At 48.3% G+C, this 23119-nt stretch overlaps 1 protein-coding gene across 2 annotated transcripts in view; it reads left to right on the top strand.

Moving 5' to 3' along the window:
* Ccdc6 (coiled-coil domain containing 6) overlaps positions 1-23119 on the top strand; it is a 94941-nt gene that overhangs the window by 36548 nt on the left and 35274 nt on the right. For both annotated transcript variants that reach the window (XM_050140293.1, XM_050140284.1), the window contains exon 2: positions 10182-10331. In XM_050140293.1, coding sequence (XP_049996250.1) covers positions 10182-10331 — 150 coding nt within the window. The remainder of the gene's footprint in view (positions 1-10181; positions 10332-23119) is intronic.

Below are 23119 nucleotides of genomic sequence, written 5' to 3'. Positions count from 1 at the left end.
CTTTTCAAAAAGTAGATGTGTTTCCTGCCCCTTGATCTCACCTTTGATGCTGGTTACCGGTTCAGTTAAAGCTGCAGCTGAACGCAGATCCAGTGCTACTGGCTAAGAAGGGTCAGCAGTCAACCTCCAGCAACAAGGCCTTGCTGTTGCTTGGAACCTGGGCGTGGTTAGGAAAGGGAGCCGAAGGAGTGGTTCTGGTGGGGATTTTGTGACGCCTTCTTATCTCCTCATACCTCAGGTTGGGCAGTTTTTCCACAACGCAGAATAATTTAGGTCAGTTTGATAAGTCTCTTTCCAGTCTCCAGCTGGAAGGGTCCCTGGTGTTGCTGTGTAGGGGAGCTTGGCTGTTTGGGGGAGGAAGGTCTTCATCTCTGACCTGACTGGTAAGCAAAGCAGTAGATGGGTCTGAATTTAAAGAGGAAGGGAAACTTCCTTTCTGCAGCCTACAGGGAAGCGGTGTTTTCCAACCAAGGCCCAGGCCATGTTCTTTGCATCCTAGACTAAAGTTACTTCGCGGCATGAATGAGTCGTTGAAAGCTGGCCAGGGGACTTGAATACACAATGAGATTGCAGTAGAGTTATCCTAAGCGACGTACAAACCAGAACGTTTTTTAACTTGTCAGACATTTATAAGATGGAGTTTGCCTAAAAGCATAGTAGAGATGATGATACTTGGAGCATGGGCTCGCCGTTTGTCTCAGTGTGTCAGGATGATAAGTATCAGGCATGTCTAATAATTATGGAAATTCATGAATTGTCATAACGATAGGAACTTAGAGCCCTTTCGGGTTTTATTATGTTATAAAATATGCTTCTCTTTCTGCCTCTTTGAGGCAGCTGCACGTTACTTCATTTTTTTTTTTTTTTTTTTGGTATAAACACAGCATAGGCTGAGCGTGGCGATGCACACCTGTAATCCCAGTACTGGGGAAGCTGAGGCAGGAGGATCAGGCTTTCATTTCAAGTCCTTCCTTCCCAGAGCCACAGAGACAACCCACTTGTTTCTTAGCGGCAATTCGTTTTTTAAGAGTCCGACTCTGCATGCTTTATAAGGCGTGCATGTTATATGAGCTGTTTACTCTTTTGTGGGAATGAAATGAAAATTTGTGTATTAAATGTGTACGGCTCAGTGGTTACTTTTTAGTGTTGTCCTAGTTAGCCTTCACTGTCATCTGATACAGTTTAGAGTCGCCTGAGAAAGGGGTCTTGATTGCCGGGTACCCTGTCGGACACGTATGTGGGGGATTAGCCCGACAATAATATGTCTCACCACCAAGGGGAAATGCTTCTCCACCGTGGCTGTATAACTTTTGGCTAACGTTTTTATTATGTTGTAATTTATTCAGACAAAATAAACGAACCATAAGACGTGCAAGTTTCAAAGCACAAGAAGAACTGGCTGGCTCCAGTCCACAGGCCAGGATGGCTCTCTCTCAGACCTGGAAGCACCCGTGAAATGTTCCATGTCTTACCCCTAATCCTTATTTCTCATGGGCATACCTAAACCGCTAACTTTTAAAAATCTCTCTTTGTTTCTTTAAGCGTGTGTTGAGTGCCTGGGCGCACGTGATCGCAGTGCCTGGGGCAGACAGAAGAGGGCTTCGGATCCCTCGGAGCTTGAGAGAGGCTGGTGGGAGCTGCCCCACCTAGCGTACCAGGCACCAGACTCAGGCCCTCTGCAACAATCAAGTCCTCTTGACTGCTGATGGGTCCCTCTAGTCCCCTCGCTACGCCAGTTCATCGTGTATTCTGTGGCTTGGTTTAGTAGCTTTAATGAAGAAGGGAGCATTTCTCCTGTAGCTTTTGTTGATGCAGTACTATTTCTTAGATTGGTCCATGCTGTAATTAGCTGTTTCTGTTGACTTCCTTGCTTTTTAGTTCCTTTGAATCTGCCCTTTCTGGTCTGCCGAGGTGTTGGAGGAGGTGCTCGTGGTGTTTTATGCACACGAAGAAGTCATCTCTTGATGCACAGGGCACGGTTTTCCAGGCAGATACCTGGAGTGGAACTGGAAAGAATAGCAATACTGATTTTTTTTTTCGGGACACCTGGTCCACTTCACACTGCCAGCTGTATTGCATGGAGAATTCCCATGGGTCTTTGTTCTTGTCAAAGTTTGATTTTTGTCTGACATCTTAATTTTTACCAGTCCAGAGTAAGTGTTCAGGTGGTGGTTTTAATTTGTACTTTCTTAATTCTCTGTGGGGATGAGTGTGACTGTTGGAAGCCTTGGTCATTCAGCTTGTAGGCAGTGGAGCCCGCTGTGACCATTTTCCCTTTGGAAAGTTTCTTGTTAACGATAATAAAGTCTGCCTTGCCCTGGAAGGTGGATGAGCACCCATGCCTTGTGGGTGTTGTTAGGTTTCCTGTCCCCAGCCACACCTCATGGGGTTGGGGGGAAAAAGCTCCTTGATTCTGATTTTGGGACGTTGTCCCTAGTGTTCCCTCTGGATTCTAGTTTCCTTCTGTCTGCTGAGATCCCCCTGCTTCAGCCTTTACTTCTCTCTTCTGCTAGGTCCTTTAGCATTCTGTCCTTGCTACTGTAGCCCCCCCCACCCCACCCCAGTTCCCATCTCTGGAAGATCACATCCAGATCTTTTCTATTAATTAAATTTTACAACTTGATTTTTTTTTTTTGTGTGTGTGTGCTTGCATTTTTCTGATTTCTGTCATTCCTGAGTGAATGGTGAACATTGTGCACAACCCAAAGTCAGAGCCGTTCATACCACACCACCTCCTCCGTTTGGGCATCCAGCTTCAGCTGAGTCTGTCTACTCAGCAGCTAGGCCAGCTGCCAGGGGTTTGCTGGCATTCTTTCTTTCCTTGACCTGCAGGCTGTAGATTTGTCCTGCTGAGGGCTTCTGTCACCCTATTCTCAGGGTCTGTGGTACTCACTCTCCCATCCTCACGGTCCATCTTCTAAGCTTTGGGGGTCTTTGTGTATCCGACCTACAGTGTCTGGGGAGAGCTGTGGATCATGGTCAGTTGCTCCCCAGGGCTGGGCACCCAGTGGAGGCTGAGGGTGGTTCTCAGTTCTGAGGCTGACGGTGGTTCTTTCCATGCATGGGGACAGTGCCTTTTCCGTACACCAGCCCCTTTCCTCCCCTTATTCCAAAACTCTGCCTCAAGCCTCGTGTGTGTCTTGGCAGGAGAGAGATAGCAGCTTGTCCCCCAGGTGGTCATGGGAGTGGCACTTCAGGTCAAGCTCAAGGTCTTGGGCATCAGGAAAGCAGAGAATGCCCTCCACTCCAGTGTCAGTTACTTGGGTGTGTGTAGAGCTCGTACACAGTTACCAAGTTAGACAATACTTTCTTCACTCGAAGAGGTGCCACCCTCTTAGTGCTCATTCCCCGCACTCTGCTGGAGTCAGCTGCTGTTGTTTCTGTCTCTCTGGATTTGCTTGGTTTTGATGTGGCGTCCTACAGCAGGTGACCTTTTATGACTGGCTTCTTGCGTTGGTGTAGTATTTTCCGGGTTTGCCTTGTGGTAATATGGATCCCGACCTCATCCTTGGAGATGCGATGGCACTCTCTAGGTGGGCACTTAGGTAGTTTCTACTTCTTGGCCTTCACGAATGGTTCTTCTGAACGATGCTTCTGTGAACGCTTGTGCATGAGTTTTGTGTGGAAACGGAGGTACTGTGGTGAACTCGATACTTGAAGTGTGTGTGTGTGTGTGTGTTTGTGCTCACACTCACTTGTGCACATGGTATGAAGACCAGGTGTCTTTCTTAATCATGGCTCGCCTTATTTGTTGGTTGTCTGCTTATTAAGATGGGGAGTCTCACTGTGCCACCATAGCTGGCCTAGAACTTGCAATGTAGGCCTGTCTGGCCTCTAACTTAAAGATCCACTTGCCTCTTCTTCTTGAGTGCTATGTTTAGAGTGATCTTGTGCCACCAAGCCCAGATCCACACACCCCCTCCCCCGAGACAGAGTCCCTCTCTGAATATGAATCTCGTCGATTGGTGAGATTGGCAGGCAGGAACCAAGAAACTTTTTGTCTCAGACTCCAAAAGATACCAGTGTGGTCAACTTTTTATGTGGGTGCCAGGCTCCCAGACCCCAGTCCTCACGTTTATGTGCTAAGTGTTTGACCAGTTGAGCCATCTCCCCAGCCCAAACGAATTATTGCAGTGTGTCTTCCCAGCACCTCAGAGGGAGGTGACATACTTATTTAATAAGGGAGAAGACAATGCCTTGAAGGAGTCAAGACCCCACTGGGGCCACACAGTTAGAGGTGGCTGCCACATACTTGTCTCGTGAAGCAGGTAGCCTGCTTCTTTCATCTTGAATATGAACCTCCTTCCCTGTGTGGTCTGTCTGTCACTGACCTGTTAGGCCAGCCCAGTTCATAGATTTGTGATGTACCCACACAAGTAAGCAAGGGTTTCATCTTGACCCTCTTGTGGATTTGGGTGTTGGGTTCATATGGTAGCGTGAGATGTATCTGGGTTCGGCTGGGCGGTGGTGGTGCACACCTCTAACCCCAGCACTTGGGAGGCAGAGGCAAGCGGATATTAGTGAATTCGAGGCCAACCTTGTCTATAGAGTGAATATCAGGACAGCCTCAAAGCTACAGAGAAACCCTGCCTCGAAAAACAACAAAAGGAGTTTCTGGGTTCTTCTCACACACAGTAGCCTGAGCATAGAAGAATATGTGCCTGTCCTGTCTGCAGGCTGCCTGTGGTGGTGGTGGTGGTGGTGGGCCTCTAACTTTTCTCTACAGCTTACTTGACAGGCACCACAGACTGATAAAACTTGGTAACTGTTAGGTTCCCTTTAGTCTCAAGATCTCAAGAGTTCTTGTTATCTAGAAAGCAACCATGGATATTGTCTTATAACCATGGTCTGGGATAGAGTCTGAGCTTGGTGGTACCGTAGCACTGCTCATGAAGAGTCTGCAAGTCAGTCAGTCTGTTTCTCAGTGTGTGTGTGTGTGTGTGTGTGTGTGTGTGTGTGTGTGTGTGTGTGTGTGTATTTGCACTCACTCAAGTGTGCACTTGCATGCTTATGTGGCTGTCCTGGGATAGAATCAGTAAGTGCTTTTGCTGCGAACTAGCGCGTAGAATGGGAGGGAGCATGCGTCAACTGGTACAGCCAGGTAAGGAATTGCCGTCCTCGGGTGTTGAATGGGAATCCTCTCCTTGAGCTTTACATTGGGACGGTGGGACATCTGGCTTGTGTTTGGTTTCACCGCCGCCTTCCTTAAACAGATTTCTGCAGGAAAGTAGTTTGTGGCGGTAAACCTATTGGTTTAGCCGGTGTGTAAGCTAATCCCTTAAGACCCACCAGCTGTCAGACTCGAGGGATCCTGTTAAATTCTGAGCATCTGCTGGGGCAGTCAGTAAGTGCAAACTACCTCACGAAATGACAGTTTAGAAAGAATGGGGTTTTACCCGGTTGCCTGGCAGTGTGTCGGGTGGTTCTTGCTGCCCTAAGAATATGCCATCAGATGCATTCAAACTAATTTTTGTATTATTATTATTATTATTGAGACAAAGTTAGATTCTGTAGCCCAGGATAGCCTAGAACTGACCATATAGCCCAGGTTTGCCTCAAACTCTGTCCCTCCCCCAGCTCCCCAACTGCTAAGCAAGACTTTTATACTTTTTAAAATTTAGATCTGGGGATGTCGAGGCAACTCAGGGAACAAGAGAGTGCGCTGCCAAGACGGACAATCTGAATTTGGTCCCTGGAACCCACATGGTGGACTCCCACAAAGTCTTCCTCTGACCTGTATGTGTCTCTGACAGGGCGCAGGTGCCCCCCCCCCAAGGGTTAAATTTAGATCATTAATGACCAGACAACAGGATAGCAGTCGGAATGTTTATTATGATGATGATATGATGATGATGGTGATGATGGTGGTGATGATGATGATGATGATGATGATGATGATGATGATGGTGATGATGTGTCTGGGTGTGTGGATGTCAAGTCATTGGACACCCTGGAGGTGGAGTTAGAGATGGGATTGTCAGCTAGCTGTGAGTTCTGGGAGTCTCTGAAACCCAGGTCCTCTGAAAGAGCAGCCAGTGCTCTTAACCACCGAGCATCCATCCAGTCCCAGAATAATAATTATTTTTTAAAAATAATTAAAGTAACATGTACAAGTATAGTCTTAATTTAAATGATTGCAGTAGTAAAAGGATCCTGTCTGGATTCCTAAGCAGTGACAGTTTGTAATTCTTGGTAATTAAGACAGCTCACCAGCCAGTGTCAAGGTAATGCCTTACTTAAGTCACTGCACTGAGTCCTGTTGATCGCCACTTGACCATTGCTCTGCCTAGAGCCTTTTCCTGAAGTTGTGGTCATGTGCATGCATGCATGTGTGCCTGTACTTTTGTGCTTTGGGAACACGGCCCGCCTTTTATTGGGCTCCGCAGGTGTTACATCCACCTGCGTGGTTCTGGTTCACTCAGGCCCTTGGATGTCCTCAGCAGCAGTGAGTGCTCTCTGAGAATGCTCTCAGTGAGTTCTCTCTGAGAACTCTCCAGAATGCCGTCACCGTAGGCACCACCGTCAGATCTCTGCCCAAGTGACTGAGAAGAGCCCATCTAAGGGTCCCTCCGTGCTTGCTATTCCGGAGGAGTTGATCCAGCTCGCCCTTTGGTTATATTCACTTTCTAGTATATTGGGATTCTATTTGGTAGGCTAGGAAAAGGATAACGGTGAGGGTAGGGTCCATTTTCACCTCGGTAGACACTGAGAGCTCACTGGTGGCAGAGACCAGCGTGTTGTGTAGACACTGGTCCGTGACTCGGATGTCCTCATTGCTAAGCGATTCGATTTGTACTGGGTATGAAGACAGAATGGTGTGTTTTTCCTCATCTTCAGTTCTGCAGACATACAGAACAATGAAGACATTCTTCTTGCCTGCGTTCCCAATGTGCTTGCTTACATTTTGGTTTGAGACTTCACAGTGAGAGATAAACCTGGATTTGTTTGTTCAGCTTTGAGCTTTGAGGTGCAGGCTTTAGTTTTGAACTGAGACATGCTTAGGGGCACTGAGATTTTCAAATATTTCAGATAGCGGGGGAAGATAGCTGATGTAACCCAGGGATGAGATTTCACAGGAACTTCATTTATCTCTCTCTGTCAACTGTTGGTGTCTCGGGACTAGTGCCCCGGCTTGCTCTTTGTCCTGACCTCCTGTAGGGAATGCCTACAACAATGACTCTGTACAGATTCGCTCCGAGGGCCTGTTTTAAGATTGGGATGTAAAGTTGAGATGATGCCCCACACTGTGGGCAAAAGCCTGCTGGAGGATTGAATGGACGTAGGATGCTTTTCTGTGATGTGTGGCTTTTGTCGTGATCAGGTTTACCCATACCGTCAGGGTACCAGCAGGACGCTGGATGTCATGTCAGACTTTTCTCAGAACATTATTAGCCTCCGAGGCAGTGTTGAATACATCCTTTCTCTTCAACTATGAACTCGTGTCTAACATAACCTGTGCCAACCAGATGGCCCCAGCTAGAACTTAGAACTGCCAGGAAGCTGAAAGAGCTTTTCACAAGCAATGGTAGCCCCACTGGGCTTTTGAGACAACATCTTGCTGTGTAGCTCAGGCTGGCTTTGAACTCATTGTGATCCCTCTTCAGCCTCCCAAATACTGGGATTACAGGTACGCACCAGGACATCCAGCTTCAGATAGTTGTCAACATGGATAGTTACGTTTACTCAGGGTTTCAGAGTAGCATTTTCTACTAATGTGCTTTGCCAAGAAATAAATGACTCCTCTTCAACGGTAAATCTTTTTCTTTTTTTGCCACAGACCTGGCTTCCCACACCCATGCGTGTCAGTTGAGAAGGAACATCACAGTAACTTAAAAACGTGCTTCTTTGCCTGGGAAGAACTATGTAGAAAAACACGGCTCTGTAAAAACATGCTTTGTTAACTAGCAGAGTCCTTTTTTAATAATACAAAAAAAGATAACAGTCACCCTTTCAGAACGTATGTTTTGGTGGCAGCTAGTATATTCAGAACTGTCCATGCTACCCAGTTCCAAGATGCTCCCCTCAGCTCTGCAAGCAATCAGCCCACGGTAGCAGCCACTCCCTAGGCTTGGGCAACCGTGAGTCCTCATCTGCCCTTAAAGTTCTTGTTTATAAGGAACTACAGTCTGTCATCCCTTTAACTGGACATGAAATGATGAGACGGAAGGAACCAAGTAGATGAAGGCCGAAGGTTGACCTTCTGTGTCAGAAGTACTAGCTGGAAACCTCTTACTGTCCCTGTAGGCCCCACTTTAAAGAGGAGGTGGTCTGCCCGGTCTGGGTGGAGACTCCTCTTGCTAATTGTGGTGAAACTGCCACTCATTTAAGATAATGTGTGATCGTGTATAAGTGGTGGCTTGGATGCTGGCTTGTGGCAAGTGACCCTTTTGAGATCTAAGCCCAGCCTCAGCTCAGCCAGCTGGGCAGAGTCCCTCTGTCTTTCTCTTCCACGACATTTAGAATAGTCAGAATTGAACTAGATTGGTCAGAACCAGGAAAGCAGGCAGCTTGGGGCGATTGCAGGTGGATTGCGGGGTTAGCTGTCTAGATGAGCTAGCTATGCAAGTACTTGGGATTCTTGCCTATCATGTGAGCAGGGGACCTTGAAGTTTCTGAGTTTGCAAGAAGAATACATTAGTGACTTTAAAAGACAAAAGTTGAGTTCTTGCCTGTTTCCTTGCCTGTAGCAGGGAGGGTAAGATCATGCCCAAGGGCTTGTGAAGTGAGGCAGGTAAGGGAACCAACCCCTGGGGGACTCAGGTTCTGCTGCTGGCGTCCTTGGCTGTTCAGGGACTTTATAGCTACTGGATACGCTCTGTGTGGCTCAACACGTCAGTGCTGTCCTGTGTAGTCCCAGTATCACAAGTGTATTTTGGCAGATGTTTTCTAGGGTTACCGAGAGAATGTAACCCAGGGGCATGCTACCCCCCCACCCAAGCCTTGAGGATCTCGGTGTGTGTTGGGGAAGCTGGTCTCAAGGTGATGGCCTTGGAGTGGTTGTCCAGCCCTTTAGAGATAAAAGTAGTGGCTGCCCAAACCGGCCTCCTTTTTCCTGTCCTTCTGGCTGGCTGGTGTCAGCAGAGGCGTGGGATTTATGCAGCTCGTTCTCTCTCTCTCTCTCTCTCTCTCTCTCTCTCTCTCTCTCTCTCTCTCTCTCTCTCTCTCTCTCGACTTGGCTGTGTGCTTTCAGCTCGTAAATGCCAACAGTAAAATTAAAGAATCTATTTAAAATAATAAAAGACAAGACTGGAGAAATGGCTCAGCAGTTAAGCACACTGGCTGCTCTTCCGGGGGATCTTGGTTGGATTTCCAGCACTTACACAGTAGTTTACAGTCGCCTATAACTTTAGTTCTAGGGGAACCAACACTGCCTTCTGGCTGCCATAGGCACACATGGTGCACAGACATCCCTACAGGCCAAAACCTATTCACATAAAATGAAAACCTCAAAATCAAAAAAAAAAAAAAGAAAAAAAAGAAAGAAACAGCTCAAGAAATGTATGTGGAATAAATATATCAAAAGGTTAAAAGGTTGGTGTGTTTTTGGTTTTTTTTAATACTTTGAATAGAGCTGAGTCCCTTTCTTTCTAAAAGGGATTTTCCTCACTTTCTAAAAGTGATTATGCTTTGCTGGTTTTTAAAGCTTTTGGGGAGATGAGAGGTGACCCCCCAGAAGAATGTTGTCACCCACTGCATTATGCCTGGCCCCTTTAGCTCAAGTGTTTCCACTGTGTCTTTTCAACTCAATAATTCCTGCTTTGGCAATCACCCCACCTTCTACCCCTGAGTTCCACGAGCACACAGGTGTGCCTCGGTTCATTGGAGGTGGTGGCATTGAGGGAGTGTGCGCTAGTCGGGGGTGTGCTGTGCAGGCTGGGTCCTGTCACGAGGGATGATGTGTGTTTCCGTATCGATCTTGGGGTACCTCCTGAAATCTCGCCTTTTGATAATTTGACCTATCACTTTTAAGAAGGTTCATTCTGATAGTGGGAAGTTTTACCTAGAACCCCTGAGGAATTCCTCTGCTTTGTGTGTAGGGGTATGAAGGTTCACGGTTAAGAACAGAACTCTCGCGTGCTAAAATAGGCAGGTCTAGAAATAAGAGCTAACGTTGCGTTTGGGAAATTTCTCTGTGTTCTCACCACATATTTTTGTTTTCTTCTTCTCATTCTTCTAAACAGCAAGCGAGGGCTGAGCAGGAAGAAGAATTCATCAGTAACACGTTATTCAAGAAAATCCAGGCCTTGCAGAAGGAGAAAGAAACGCTCGCCGTGAACTATGAGAAAGAAGAGGAGTTTCTTACCAACGAGCTCTCTCGGAAGCTGATGCAGGTAAACGCTCTCTTTGACCTTCCGTGCCCCGCACACTTCCTCTCCCTCTTGCTCTCCTTCTCCTGGGGAAATGGCTTTATAGAGTGTTTCATTTCTCAAGTGCTAATGTGGTCGTCGCCTCGGTTCTGTGACTTAAGAATGCTGGGGTATGGGTCCTGCAGACTCTGGAGCCCACCTCGGGAAGGCGGGATGAGGCACATGAGGCTCCTCAGGGCTGCATGCACCCAGGTCACATTGTGGAAATGCGGGGCTCAGCGCCTGCTGGAAGATTCCTTTCTTCTTTGCTGTGGAGTCTGCCGTTGAGTCACAGACACCTCCGCAGGCGGAGGCGGGTCTTCTGCGCTCACATATGTGGCACGGAAGTGAGGTCATGTTCTAGTGGGTGAGCTGAGGTACTGACTGACCAGACTGCTCTTACTAGTCATGGAGTGAAGCCATTCGCAAAGCAAAGCACAGCAGGGCGGTTTGGGTCCCTGTTAGGAGTCCCTTCGCCTCTCTGCTTGTTTGTAGGCACATAAGTTATTAGCAGAACACAACTAAAGCCCTCTACAGCAGTGGTTTCTAACCCCTTCCATGACCCCTTCCAGGTAGAAAAACCCTTTCACAGAGGTCATCTAAGACCATTGAGAAACAGAGATTTGCATTATGATTCATAACAGTAGCAAATACAGTTAGGAAATAGTGATGGAGATCAGTTTATGATGGGGGGGGGGATCACCACAACATGAAGTTGGTTAAAGGGCCGCGGCCTGAGGAAGGTTGAGAAGCACCGCTCTGCAGATAGTTTGTATGCTAATTCCTAGGAATTTACGAAGGAGATACTGAGAGAGTGAGCGGTCATATGAAGGGCGTCTGTGTCTGTGCTGTCCTTGAAGGAAGCACGGGTTTGTGTTTTCCGTTACCAGAATCGCACCCAGGTTGCATATACTACAACCAAGAGTGTGTTTCAGCGAGGTCCCTTGTAAGAAGGTACTCGAAGCTTGTCACCACGGTGCTAGGTTCTCACCTCCTCACCTAGAGGCTCCTCCGGGAAGCTTCTGTGTGTAGAAGCTTTAACTTTCTCCCTTTTCTAGCGTTTTCTTTCCTAGTCGTTGAATACAGACGGTGCTGGAGCTTGTGCCAGAGTGGATTCCAGCAGTGGCTGTTGGGAAGGGACTGCTGTATTGTGATGCAGAGAGAAGAGGGAGGAGAGGTTAATTTGACTTGCTGCTGTGGCCCGTGTTGCTTTCAATAGTCGATGACTTATTCTGCGTGATGTTTCTAGAAGCGCCAGGGACACGGGCACAACCACAGGGTGTTTCTTCCGTGTTTTCTTCATTTTTCCACAGTGCACGAAGCCTTTCTTACGGAACTCACACTGCTGTCAGCATCTGGCTGAAGCTTCTCACCCAACAGTTAGAACCTAGCCAGTGAGATTTGTGTTCTGTGTAAACGTTCATCTCTGGGGCGAGAGGCCTTGTTGTGTGTGTAATTGGCCTCCCATTCGCCTATCATAGCCTTTCCAGTTAACATCGGTGTCTCTCCCCGTCAGATAAGGTCTGACAAAAGAGAACACGTAAGAGCCACGTGCAGAAGGAAGCAGTTGATGGTGGCACATCAGGCCCAAGACGACGCTTGGGCTTCAAATGTGTTCTCCCAGTGTTTTAAGAATTCACCTCTTCCCTGAAGAACTGTAGTGACTGCTCCCATATTCCTCAAGTCTAACTTTGTGTGTATTATAAACCTAAATCCACACGCCCAGTTTTTCTTTCTAAAGAGAATAGTGTTTGAACTGTATGACACGCTAAACTGAACCCCTTACCTCCCCAAAGTAGTATATAGTCTGAAACTTCATGTGGTAGTGGCTCGTGTCCACCTCGAGACCCAGTATAGAGTGTGGTGAGCAGGCAAGTCTCAGAACACACTGTCAAACTCTGGGGTATAGGGATTCAGTTCCTCATGAATCTCGGCTTGGCTTTTAGATCTTTAGGTGGTTGTTGGTTGTTTATACTTGCTTAAACATGGTGTTAAGTCTATTTTGAGGGTCTAATTCAGTGGTAGTAGGTACATTAACATCTGACAGTGTCCCAACTCTCCATCTTCAGAACGTTTTCAAACTGAAACTCTTCACTGAGGAACCGTATTGACCATCGTCTTCTGGGTCTTGGGATCTTGAAGGTAGTCAGTAGTGTGTTGCTTGGAGGTAGGCGTTTCTGGCCTGTCTCCAAGTGGGGCTCCTTTTACAGCTCTATAAACCCTATCTGTCAACTATCAGCTAGTGGTTTGGTCTTAGTTGAGAACTTGACAGGGTATAGAATCGGCCAGGAAGTCTGTTGGGTGGGCATTTCCAGACAGGTTTGGCTGAGGAGGGAAGACCTATCCTGATGGTGTGGCTCTGCCCCTGAGGGCGGGGGTCCTGGACTATCTAAAGAGAGAGTGAGCTGAACTTTCTGCCTGAGGATGCAGCGGGATCAGCTTCACATACCCACTGCACACCCTTCGGTGTGATGGACATACACCCTCAAACCATGAGCCAGATAGTTCAACACAACAACCCAGTAGGCATACACACATGCCCAAGAACCTGCCTCCATTGTTGGCCAGTTGGAGGAGCCATAACTCCAGGAAAGGCCTGTCTAGTGTTTGATCCCCACCCCCCAGGCCCTTGGTACACATTTCCTGAATGGAATCAACCGGTCCTTTGTCAGATACTCAAACTCTGAACCACCCAATGTGGAAAAGCGTACTCCATCTGGGAGCTAGTTAAGAGTAATCGGCGTGAATAGGCTTTTCCAACTGTGTAATTCCTTGAATATGGCTTTTGAGGTGTTTATTTCTGTTTTGATATAAAAAAACTTGCTAAGGGAGACTATGTTGTAGGTGCCACAGACAAACACACGTGGCAGAGTTGATCTGTTCTCCATGAGAGTCCTTTAGCGTGTTCCACCCAAACACCACTGGACATCCAGTTTACAGGACAGTGTGATTTCTCTGTCGGGATTGGATGTTTTTTTAGTATCCATTTCAAAGAGATTCCTGAGAACAATTAGCCGAGGCCCAATGGAGTTCTGCCTGCCTAGGCCTCCAGGGACTGAAGGCACCATACCTGCTCCTGAGATGCTTATATAAAAACAAAATCAAGTTCCTTTAACTGTAGGTGAAAGCCCTTTGGACTATCAGCCTGGGAATGAGTCTTCAGTAGAGCAAACTGCATGATGTCAGACATGCAGCGTGTAGCTCATTCTCGCTGCCTGCTTTTCTGTTTCGTGAAAACTTTATTCGAAGCAACGTTTATCTTTCTGAGCCCCTGTTGTAGGACTGGCTACTTTTATGAGTGATGGCTGACCTGAAAGAGTAGTAGCTTTCTTAGGATAGCGTACGGGCGCTGCTCTGCAGCCCCTCAGAGAGAAGGCAGCATTGTCATTATGTGGAGTTGAAAATGAATACGGTGCTCGGAATGAGCAGACTCACACTGATAGGCGGCGTGTATGTTAGAAGTCTCAGAAGCGGTTCTCCAACAATGTTAGCAGTCACTTGGGCTGGGGGCCGAGCATATAGTCTGCTACTGATTCATTTATTCCCTTTTGAGGCAAGGTCTCCATCGTGCCCCAGCTCATGATTCTGCTGCCTCAGCCTTTCAAGTGCTGGGAACGCACCCGCGTACTGCCCCCTCCCCCCCAGGTCATGGTCATTGTTGGCGTGTCTGCTCTTACTGTTTACAAGCAACATGCATTGTTTCTGTAACTGGACACTATTCATGGGGTTGAAAAATTCTGTCAACTGGATGTCTTTGCCTCTTGAAAACCGTGTCTCTGCCCCTTCCTTCAGCCCTCCGAGCCCCGCTGTCACGGTCAGGAGTAGAACGGAGGCTTCTATGGGTCAGTCAGACTTACTCTTGGGTGATAAGAATACCTCCCATCATTAAGAACCAGTATAATCCAAATGCCTGGTGGGGTTCACTCCATTGCTTTCATCATAGAATGATTGAGGGTAATAAGGAATGCTGGATATTCCATATTCCTCAGCTTGTAAAATCTGGTCCAGTTTTTCAATTTGCTTACCTTGAAACAACAAATAGGTTCGCTGTCTTATTTTGATTTGCACTTGAAGTAGGATCTGGCCCAGAGGGAAATGCTGTCATTTTAGATGGAATGGAAATGACTTTTATTCTACTGAGAAATCAATTCTATTTTTAAATTGTATGTGTTTGTGTGTGTGTGTGTGTGAGAGAGAGAGAGAGAGGGGGGGGGGCTTTGTGCATGCGAGTGCAATGCCCACCAAGGCCATTGGACCCTCTTGGAGCTGGAGCTACAAATGATTGGCAGCTGCCCAATGTGGGTCCTGGGAACTGAACTCAAGTCCTCTGTAAAGAGCAGTGGATTACCTGTAACTGCTGACCCATCGTCTCTCCGGCCTCTTGAGTGTCATCTTTTGTGACTGACTTGGCCCCCGAGGTTAGAATGCTTTCTATAATTTCAATAGTTTTTCTAGCATCTGTAGAAACATGGAAGTTCTGTGTGAGACCGGTGGCAGAGCCGCTGGCGCCAGGAGGTTTGCCAGCCAGTGCCTCAGATGAACCGTCACTCCGAAGACGGTGGTGAGTGTTTCAGACTGGTGCTGTGCAAAATAATGTGCCCAGTTGTTCTTGTTTGCCCACCATGCTGCCGTGGTGGTCGGCATGAACGCCCCCCTCCCCCCCCCAGGCTTGCAAATGTTTTGAGTCCTTGATCTGCAGTTGCTGCCGGTTTAGGCAGCATTAGGAGGGGTGGGCCTTGCTGGAGGAAGTATGTCACCGGGAAAAAGCTCTGAGACTTGTGCCGTTTATAGTTAGCTTCCCTCTCTGCCTCCTCCTTGTGTGCGTCAAGGTGTGAGCTCTCGGTTGTTCTGCTCCTGTGCCTTCGCTCCAGCATCGTAGACACTAAAGCCTCCGAAACTGTGAGCCCAACTAAACATTGCCTTGGTCATGGTGCTCCGTCTCAGCAATAGAAAAGGCACCTTGCTTTCTCCCTCTCTCTCCCTCGTGGAGAAGTTGTGTCTCCCCCCCACATGGGTGTGCTTTCCCCAGAACCCCCTAAGCTTTTATGCCTCTGAGATGCCAACTAGGATTTGAGGCTACTTCCTGATGCCTCCACAAAGGTGGTAACTCATTTCCTTCAGTTTGTGCAGGCAGCAAAATCCCAAGACATGGTGATGATAAGAAACTGTTTTGTTAATTTCAGGGTCGCCGAGGTCAAGAATGTCTTGGTGTGTGCATTCAGATGGCAGCTTCGCCTCCTGTGGGGGAGGTGAAGAGACCTTGATATATGTTTTTCATTAGGTTGGCTGGACCTGTGGTCCTTGGGGCCAGTGGTGTTTGGAGATAATACTGACCAGGGGAGATTGCTTTTGCATCATAGCTACCAAAAACAGTTGGAAGGTTTGGTTTTTTTTTTTGCTTGCTTCTCGTTCCCAGTTACCAGACTCTCATCTTCTGTCTGGTTTTCATTTCCTTTCATGGAGCAAATAAGTTCCATTCACAAAACAGCTGCAAGGAACTGCCTGATTGTTTAAACTGCTTTTGAAATGCCACTGGCCCACCCATGGCCAAAGTATAAACCCAAATCCCCCTGTTAATAATAGCATGCGTGGCAGCTCTCCGTAGAACGGGTTCAGTGTGAGGACGAGAGAAGACGAGAAAGCTCTGCAGGGATAAGACATTGCTCAGTGGCTGGAGAGAGACTACTCAGTGGTTGCGAGCACTGGCTGCAATTTCAGAAGACCCGGGTTCAATTTCCAGCACCCATACTGTAACTTACAACCGTCCATGGTTCCAGTGCCAGGGGATCCGACTCTCTTCTGGCCTCTGTGGGCACTGAACACATGTGGTGTATGGACACACATGCTGGCAAAAGCACTCATACACATAAAATAAAAGTAATTTAAACCCCAACATGGCCACGTTTCTCTGAAAGACTGCACACGAGTGTGTCTACACACGCCGTTCGTCCATGAGTGAGTTGGTATTGATTCCGGAAAGATGCTGCTCTCTGGCCCGGCTTTGACATAAAGTATGAGATAGAGCAGATAGCAGGGAAAATAAAGGTTAAAGGAGAATAAAAATCACGAGGTTAAAGCCAGGGCCGAAGCTTGCTGGATTTATGAGAAGGAGGGAAAGATTATTGTTTCTAGTTGGGAGTGTGCGTCTTGTGTCAGGTTGACCTGACTGGATGAACTTGAGCCGTCAGTGGGAACACAGGAGGCCTAGAGGTGTGGGCCTATGGCTGGAAAAGCGGTCCCCATCCTTCAGAGTGGGAAAGCAGCTGGTGGCGTAGGTTGACGCAGAAAGTCAGAAGCCCAGGAGAGACGTCTAGACTCTAGATGGGGAAAACAGGCCTTTGGACAGAGGCCCTTGGCTCTGTGGAGACAGCCAGTCTAGTGACGATAAGTAAGGCTGGAGGTATTGTCCGTTAGGATTTATCTCATCGCTAAGAGATGTGCCTTGAGGGTCAGAGACACAATAGGAGTTTGGGACACAGACAGTTGGGAGGAGAAATGGCACAGAATTTGACCCAGCTGATCTTGTTGGTAGGGTAGCTAAATGGCCAGGACACCAGCGAGAAAGTACCGGACTCCAGCCCAAGTGCTGCTAGCGAGTTATCCTGCTCTGCTCCGAGAGCCGCGGAAGTGTGACGGAAGTGTGACATCTTTGGAACAGATTTGCATTTCCTAAGCTAGAAATCTTGGTTCCATGTGATGGAGCAGCCACACTCTTCCCTCGGGAGGTCACCTTGTCTGCATGTGCTCGCCACCCCTTGGAGAAGAGGCTCTTCTCGTCTCTCACTCCTAAGAACCACCAACTAGAAGTAACTCAGCCTCTGTGACCAGTAAAAGATGAACATTGCATACTCATTTAGTTGGACATTCAATGTGATAAAAATAAGAGCCACGGTTTAACTTACCGCAAGTACGGTTAGCAGAGGAGACTGGATAAAAAGGACACAAAGTCAGGCAGAGCTGGTATCTAAGTATGTACAGGCAGTCAAAAAGGAAAAGGAAATTAGAGGGTGCAAGGAGGTGACTACCGTGAGAGTCGGGGGGGTGAGGACCTTAGGGAGAGGGGGTACTTGTCGGTTGGGGTGACGGCTCCTGACAGAGGACAGTGGCATCCACTACTTGCATCCTGCAGCCCCGTTAGCAGCCTCTTGCTGTGTCATTGAACTTTGACACCGCCACAGCTTTGTTCTTGGTGTGGATGCGGTACCCTCATCATGGTGTCTTTTGTACTTCCCGAGTTGTTTTCATTCGTCCTGAGGGTCATTCTAGGGCAGACAGTGTGCACAGTGCCGGTGCCACCATTCATCCAGCCACTGGGTGAGCTTTGTTGAGACATTGTGGAGTAAAGAGTCCCGGTCACTGCCCTTCAGGGTGATACAGTGTGGGTGGCCGCTTACGTCAAGGCTAAGGGCAAAGGGTTTGGGACCAGAGACCTTGGCTGGAACCCTCACCTGCAAGGCTTCTGGCCGTCCGCTAGCCTTTGAAGGTAAGCGTCTGTCCTGTGTGGCGCACGGGTTCACAGTTCCCTATGCCAAATGAGAGCAAATAAAAGACCTCCACGCTACTTAATTTCTTTCTTTTTTCTTTTTCAAGTGTGTGATGTGTGTGGGCATGTCTGTTTGTACAAGTGTTGGTCCGTGCCTTGCACTTCGATTGAGGCAAGGTCTCTTTGCTAGCTCCTGTGTGTACAGGTTTAGCTAGCCCCAGAGTTTCCTGGCTCCTGCCTCTGCCGCAGCTCTCTTAGGAGCACTAGGATTGTAGACACACACTCACACCTGGTGCTTTTACGTGTGTTCCGGGGATTGCTTCTCTGTGGAGCCATCTTCCCAGCCCATTTTAATTCTTTTTCGAGATGGCTTCTCTCGGAACCTCGAGCTCTCTGATTCAGCTCTTCAGTTGGCCGGGGAGCTTCAGAGACCTGCTTGTCCATTCCCCTTTACACTGCCCCCCTCCAAGCTCTGGTATTGGCATGCTGCTGCCTAACCCAATGTTCTACATGGGTGCTAGGCCAACAGCATCCTTAGGCTTACACGGCAGTACTTTTCCCACTGAGCTATCTCCCTAGCCCAGGATTTGCCTCCACAGCCATTCCCTCGCTCAGTCCCGTCTCTTTCTGCTCATGCTGTCTCGTGAGCGTGGTACAAAGCCTGGGGACTGACTGGACTAGGTTGCAGAAGGACTCGAACGTGATGCAAATGTCTTTGGACTTAATCTGCAGTTAGTAGGCAGTTATTTTCGAGTGTTGAAGAGGACACTGGAATATCAGGGGTTGTCTGCTGTGCTGGCTAGATTTATGTCAGCTTGACGACACAAACCGTGGCCATCTGAGAGGAGGGAATCTCAGTTGAGAAAATGGCTCCATAAGCTCAGGCTGTAGGCAAGCCTCTAGGGCATTTTCTGAATTAGTAATTGATGGGGGAAGGCCTAGCCCATTGTGGGTGGTACCATCCCCAGGCTTGTGGTCCTGGGTTCTATAAGAAAGGAGGCTGAGGAAACCATAAGGAGCAAGCCAGTAAGCAGCTCCCTTCCATGGTCTCTGCATCAGTTCCTGCCTCCCAGGCTCCTGCCCTGTTTGAGTTCCTGTCCTGACTTCCTTCAATGATGAATAGCAATATGGAACTGTGAGCCAAGGAAACCCTTTCCTCCCTAAGTCACTTTGGTCATGGCATTTCATCACAGTGGTAGAAACCCTAACCAAGACATCTGCTGATCAGATCCACTGAAGACCCTGATCCATTGGTCCTCAGTGGTTCTGGGGATATTGTTGTTTTTTTTTTTTTTTAAATATTTATTTATTTATTTACTATGTATACAATATTCTTTCTGTGTGTATGCCTGCAGGCCAGAAGAGGGCACCAGACCCCATTACAGATGGTTGTGAGCCACCATGTGGTTGCTGGGAATTGAACTCAGGACCTTTGGAAGAGCAGGCAATGCTCTTAACCTCTGAGCCATCTCTCCAGCCCTCTGGGGATATTGTTAATGTAATCTCATGAACATGACCTCATCTAGCCTGGGTCATGGAGGGTGTTTGTCAGCCGTGGCAGAGGCTGAATTCATGTGATGGAGCTGTTGAGCAAGGACAGGGCCAGCAGCAGCAGTGTGTGTATGGGGAGGAGTGTGCAAATTGGAGTGTGCTCTTAAGAGACCCTCACGATGATTCCAGAGCTCATGGTGTGTGTCTGAGTTGCCTCTCAGTCAAGGGCTGTAAAATTGGTTCCTGAGAGGTGATTAATGTTCTCAGACATTTTGTGATATTTTCCTAAGGAATAGGTAAGTGACAGTCCAGTGGCTAACTCCAGTCGTAGGTTTTACCTGGTCCCATGCAGGTGGCTGTGACCATCTGAGCCGTCAGTCTTTTAGGTGGGGGGCGGGAAGTTGTACACAAAGGAGTCGAATTACTGTTGAGTTGGGTGCCTCGGGTCTCCTTGAGGAAGCTGGGTCCTGGGGTGACACTCAGGCTGCATGAAGAGAAGGTAAGCCCCACAGCATTGCTGTGCCGCCTGGAACCTGGCAAAGGACACCATGTGGGCACCTGTGGCTGCTCACGGTGGAACCCAGGTGAGCAGGTGCAGCTTTCTTCACTACTGTATAGCAAGTGGTGTTGAGCGCACAAGGTCATCTGGTTGTGTAGGCTTGTTATCCCAGCTCCTCCAGAGGCTGAGGCAGGAGGCTTATGTTGAGCAGCTAGCACCCTGCCTTAGAGTAAAACCTGCTAGGTGAACACCTGTGATGAAACGTGATCCCAGTTTCATAGATTCGCTGTTGTCCGCATTAACAATATGCACCACAGCTGTTTTAAGTTATTCCATAATCATTGAGAATACCTTCTGTAGAATATACTTAAACCCTCCTTATTAAAAGTGTTTTATGTGCATGCATGCATGCATGCATGCACCTGAGTGTATGTATATGTATTATGTGCATGGGCAACATGGGGATGTAGAACAGGGCATCAGATCCTTTGGAACTGAAGTTAGAATTGGCTGTGAGCCATCATGTAGAGTGCTGGGGACAGAACTCTGGCCCTCTGTAAGTGCCATTATGAGCCGCCTCGGCTCCTAAACTCATTAGTTTTCAAAACAACCCTTTTCACCCAAATCGGCAGAGTAGAGTTGCATTAAGGAAATAGCGGTAGTTGGTTTCTAGCATGTTGTGGCGTTTGCTTGCTTTCTTTACTTGGTATTATTTTATTTTTCATAAGAATTGCAGACCTTAGTGGCAGCGTGTGAAGGGCCCCGATGAGATTGGAGATTTAGTGGTTGAGTTGGAGGTTCTCACCCATATTGGAGACAGAGCAGCGAGGGTCCTGGAGCTCATTTCTGGTGGCTCATTTCTGGGAGCTCATTTCATCTCAGGTCTGCCTCACGACAAGGTTCCCTCGAGGGTTTGTGGTGAAATGAGCTATGGTTTGAACCAGCAGGTGGATTCAGGGTGTCCATCCGAGCCCTTTTCCATCCAGGATGGATTGAAATGGCACAGAAGAGACAGAGTGTCTCTTCTGAAATGTTTGGGACACCGGGTGTAAAGGATTTCAGGTGTTCTACGAGTTTGGATTATCTGTTTATAACTAATGGAAGTATCCTGGACGAGAGGACTCAGGTCAAAACTCACAGTGTGACTGTTGTACATAGCCTGGCTGTGGTTTCAGCGTTGAGTGCCCCTGTAGTTTTATTCCGGCACGAAGGCAGGTGTGACACTTTCTACCTGTAGAGGTTTTTTTTCAGTGTTCTAATAGTTTCAGGCTTTGGAGCATGTGAGGGCTTCAGGTTAAGGGTACTCAGTCTGAATCTGCCTGAAACGGTAATTTATAATTTCTATTTCAGGCAGACTATCTGAGGCAAACTGGAGATCTTTAAAATCACCACCTGCACTGCCCTACACACCTCTTCTCCCCCCCCCCCCCCCCCCCCCCCCCCCCCCCCCCCCCCCCCCCCCCCCCCCCCCCCCCCCCCCCCCCCCCCGCCCCGTCCTCCCTCTCTGCTCCATTCCCCTTCCTCTTAAATCTCATTACATTGCTGTGGGGGTGTGTAAGCCATTCCTGCGCTGAGCCACGTTTTCCTCTTCTGCTTCCTCTGCTGGGAAACTCCGTGCCTTGCCTCAGATCTGCCTGTCACCTGAGAGGTGGCAGAAGGGCTGCTGACTCTGTTCTCTCCTTGGGGGTCAATGACAGCTGTGAATCCCTGGCAGAGTCAGGGCTTGGGGTAGCTCAGTAGCTTCCAAGTGGTAGTGTAACTTGGGGACCTTGTCCTGGTCATGACAGCTTTATCCTCCATTCTTCCTTAGGGCATGGCTCTGGAGGACACCGATCCCGCAGCAGGGCCTTTGTTCTAAGTTCACTGTGTCGTCTTTTAACGGAAACGCCTTGCCGGCTATTGACAGCAGTTGAACATCTGTCTAAATATGACTTCCTGCCGTCAGCCATTGCCTCTCGGGTTAACATTCCCTGACAGATGATGTGGGTTGGGCCAGAAGCTTTTCAGGGTTAGATTCCATTCTTTATTGTTTTCATTTACCTGGGGGCAGAAGCAGTAATACTCTTTTCAGAGGAAAACAGAAGAAAAGAAAAACTAAAGGAGCCATTTTCAGCTAATAAAATGCCTGCAGTTGAAAAACATGTCGGAGGATATATTTAGAAACACCTTTATGCAAATGGATTAAAGGGTTTAAGACTTAAGTGCCTCTTGTCCTTAACACGCAGACAGACCTAATGTGGCCAGTCTGTTTCAGGGCACGGGGACATCTTAACAGTGGGTTTCATACCTGCACCCCACACATGCCCGGAATGGCAGTATTTGGTGAAGGCAGCCCTTGCTTGTTTTTCAGAGTCTGCCGATCAGAAGCTCTGCCTGGGCTCTGGCCACTCGTGTAGTTTGAATGACTGCCTGGGCTTGCAGAACCTGAGTTTTCAAGAATGAGCTAAGAATAGATTTATCCCTGTAAGCATCCCCTCACATCTGCTTTCTGTTATGTTTTTTTCTGAGTCCCTGCAAGGGTGACCAGCTTGTTTGTGGGGAGGGAAGATGCAGCAGCTGTTTCGGGGCAACACTTCCCGTGGTGGAAGATGACCTCAGATTGAGAAGGTGCCTTTAGACAGTATGCACTTCTAAGCAGCAGAAACCCCTGCCAGATGTGAGTGTGTGTGTGTCCCTTTGGGGGTGATCTGGCCCTGGGTCTCCCAGTTGCCCACTGTCCCCTCCTGAGGGAAAGTGGCTGGCCTAATTTTTCTTGGAGTTAGTCTTTTGATTCTCCAAATGCCAAACGTGTCTCTCGGCAGACTGGAGGCAGAGTCTGAAGGCAGCCTTCCTGGCGTGTCCTGGGTTCACTGAGGGATGGGGCCAAGGGCTGGGTGTGGTTCTGGAGCTCTGTTGATTTCCAGGTGCATTGCCCTCCTCCGTTCAGTGAGCTGTTGTGTTCCATATAAAAATGGAGGTGAGTGAGATGGGCCGGGCCCCACTGCTCATGCTGAACATACCGTTCCGTGAAAGACGTTAAACTCTGTGTACTTCATTATTACAGTCAACTTTGCTGGGTTCTGCAGCAGAGGGCTGACTCTCGCTGTAGATTAGTGTCTGTGTCTCACTGATGCCCCCACCCTGTTAGTATCCAGGCACACCTTGGCCCTGCCCCTTGGGAACCTGGCACAGTGCATCGTGCCCTGTGCCCTGCCTCACGCCTGCAGGCCTGGCAGACAGTACCCTGTCCCTTAAGAGGCAAGCCCCGCCTACTCCCACTCTTACTTTTTGCCATTTCTCTGAGGAGGCAGCTTTCTGTCT

Source organism: Alexandromys fortis, unplaced genomic scaffold (assembly GCF_014885135.2).
Source record: "Alexandromys fortis isolate MF-2015 unplaced genomic scaffold, M_Fortis_MF-2015_v1.1 scaffold_9, whole genome shotgun sequence".
Lineage (NCBI taxonomy): Eukaryota > Metazoa > Chordata > Mammalia > Rodentia > Cricetidae > Alexandromys > Alexandromys fortis.
Note: the sequence above shows the minus strand (reverse complement) of the source record. Positions and strands in the feature narration are given on the sequence as shown.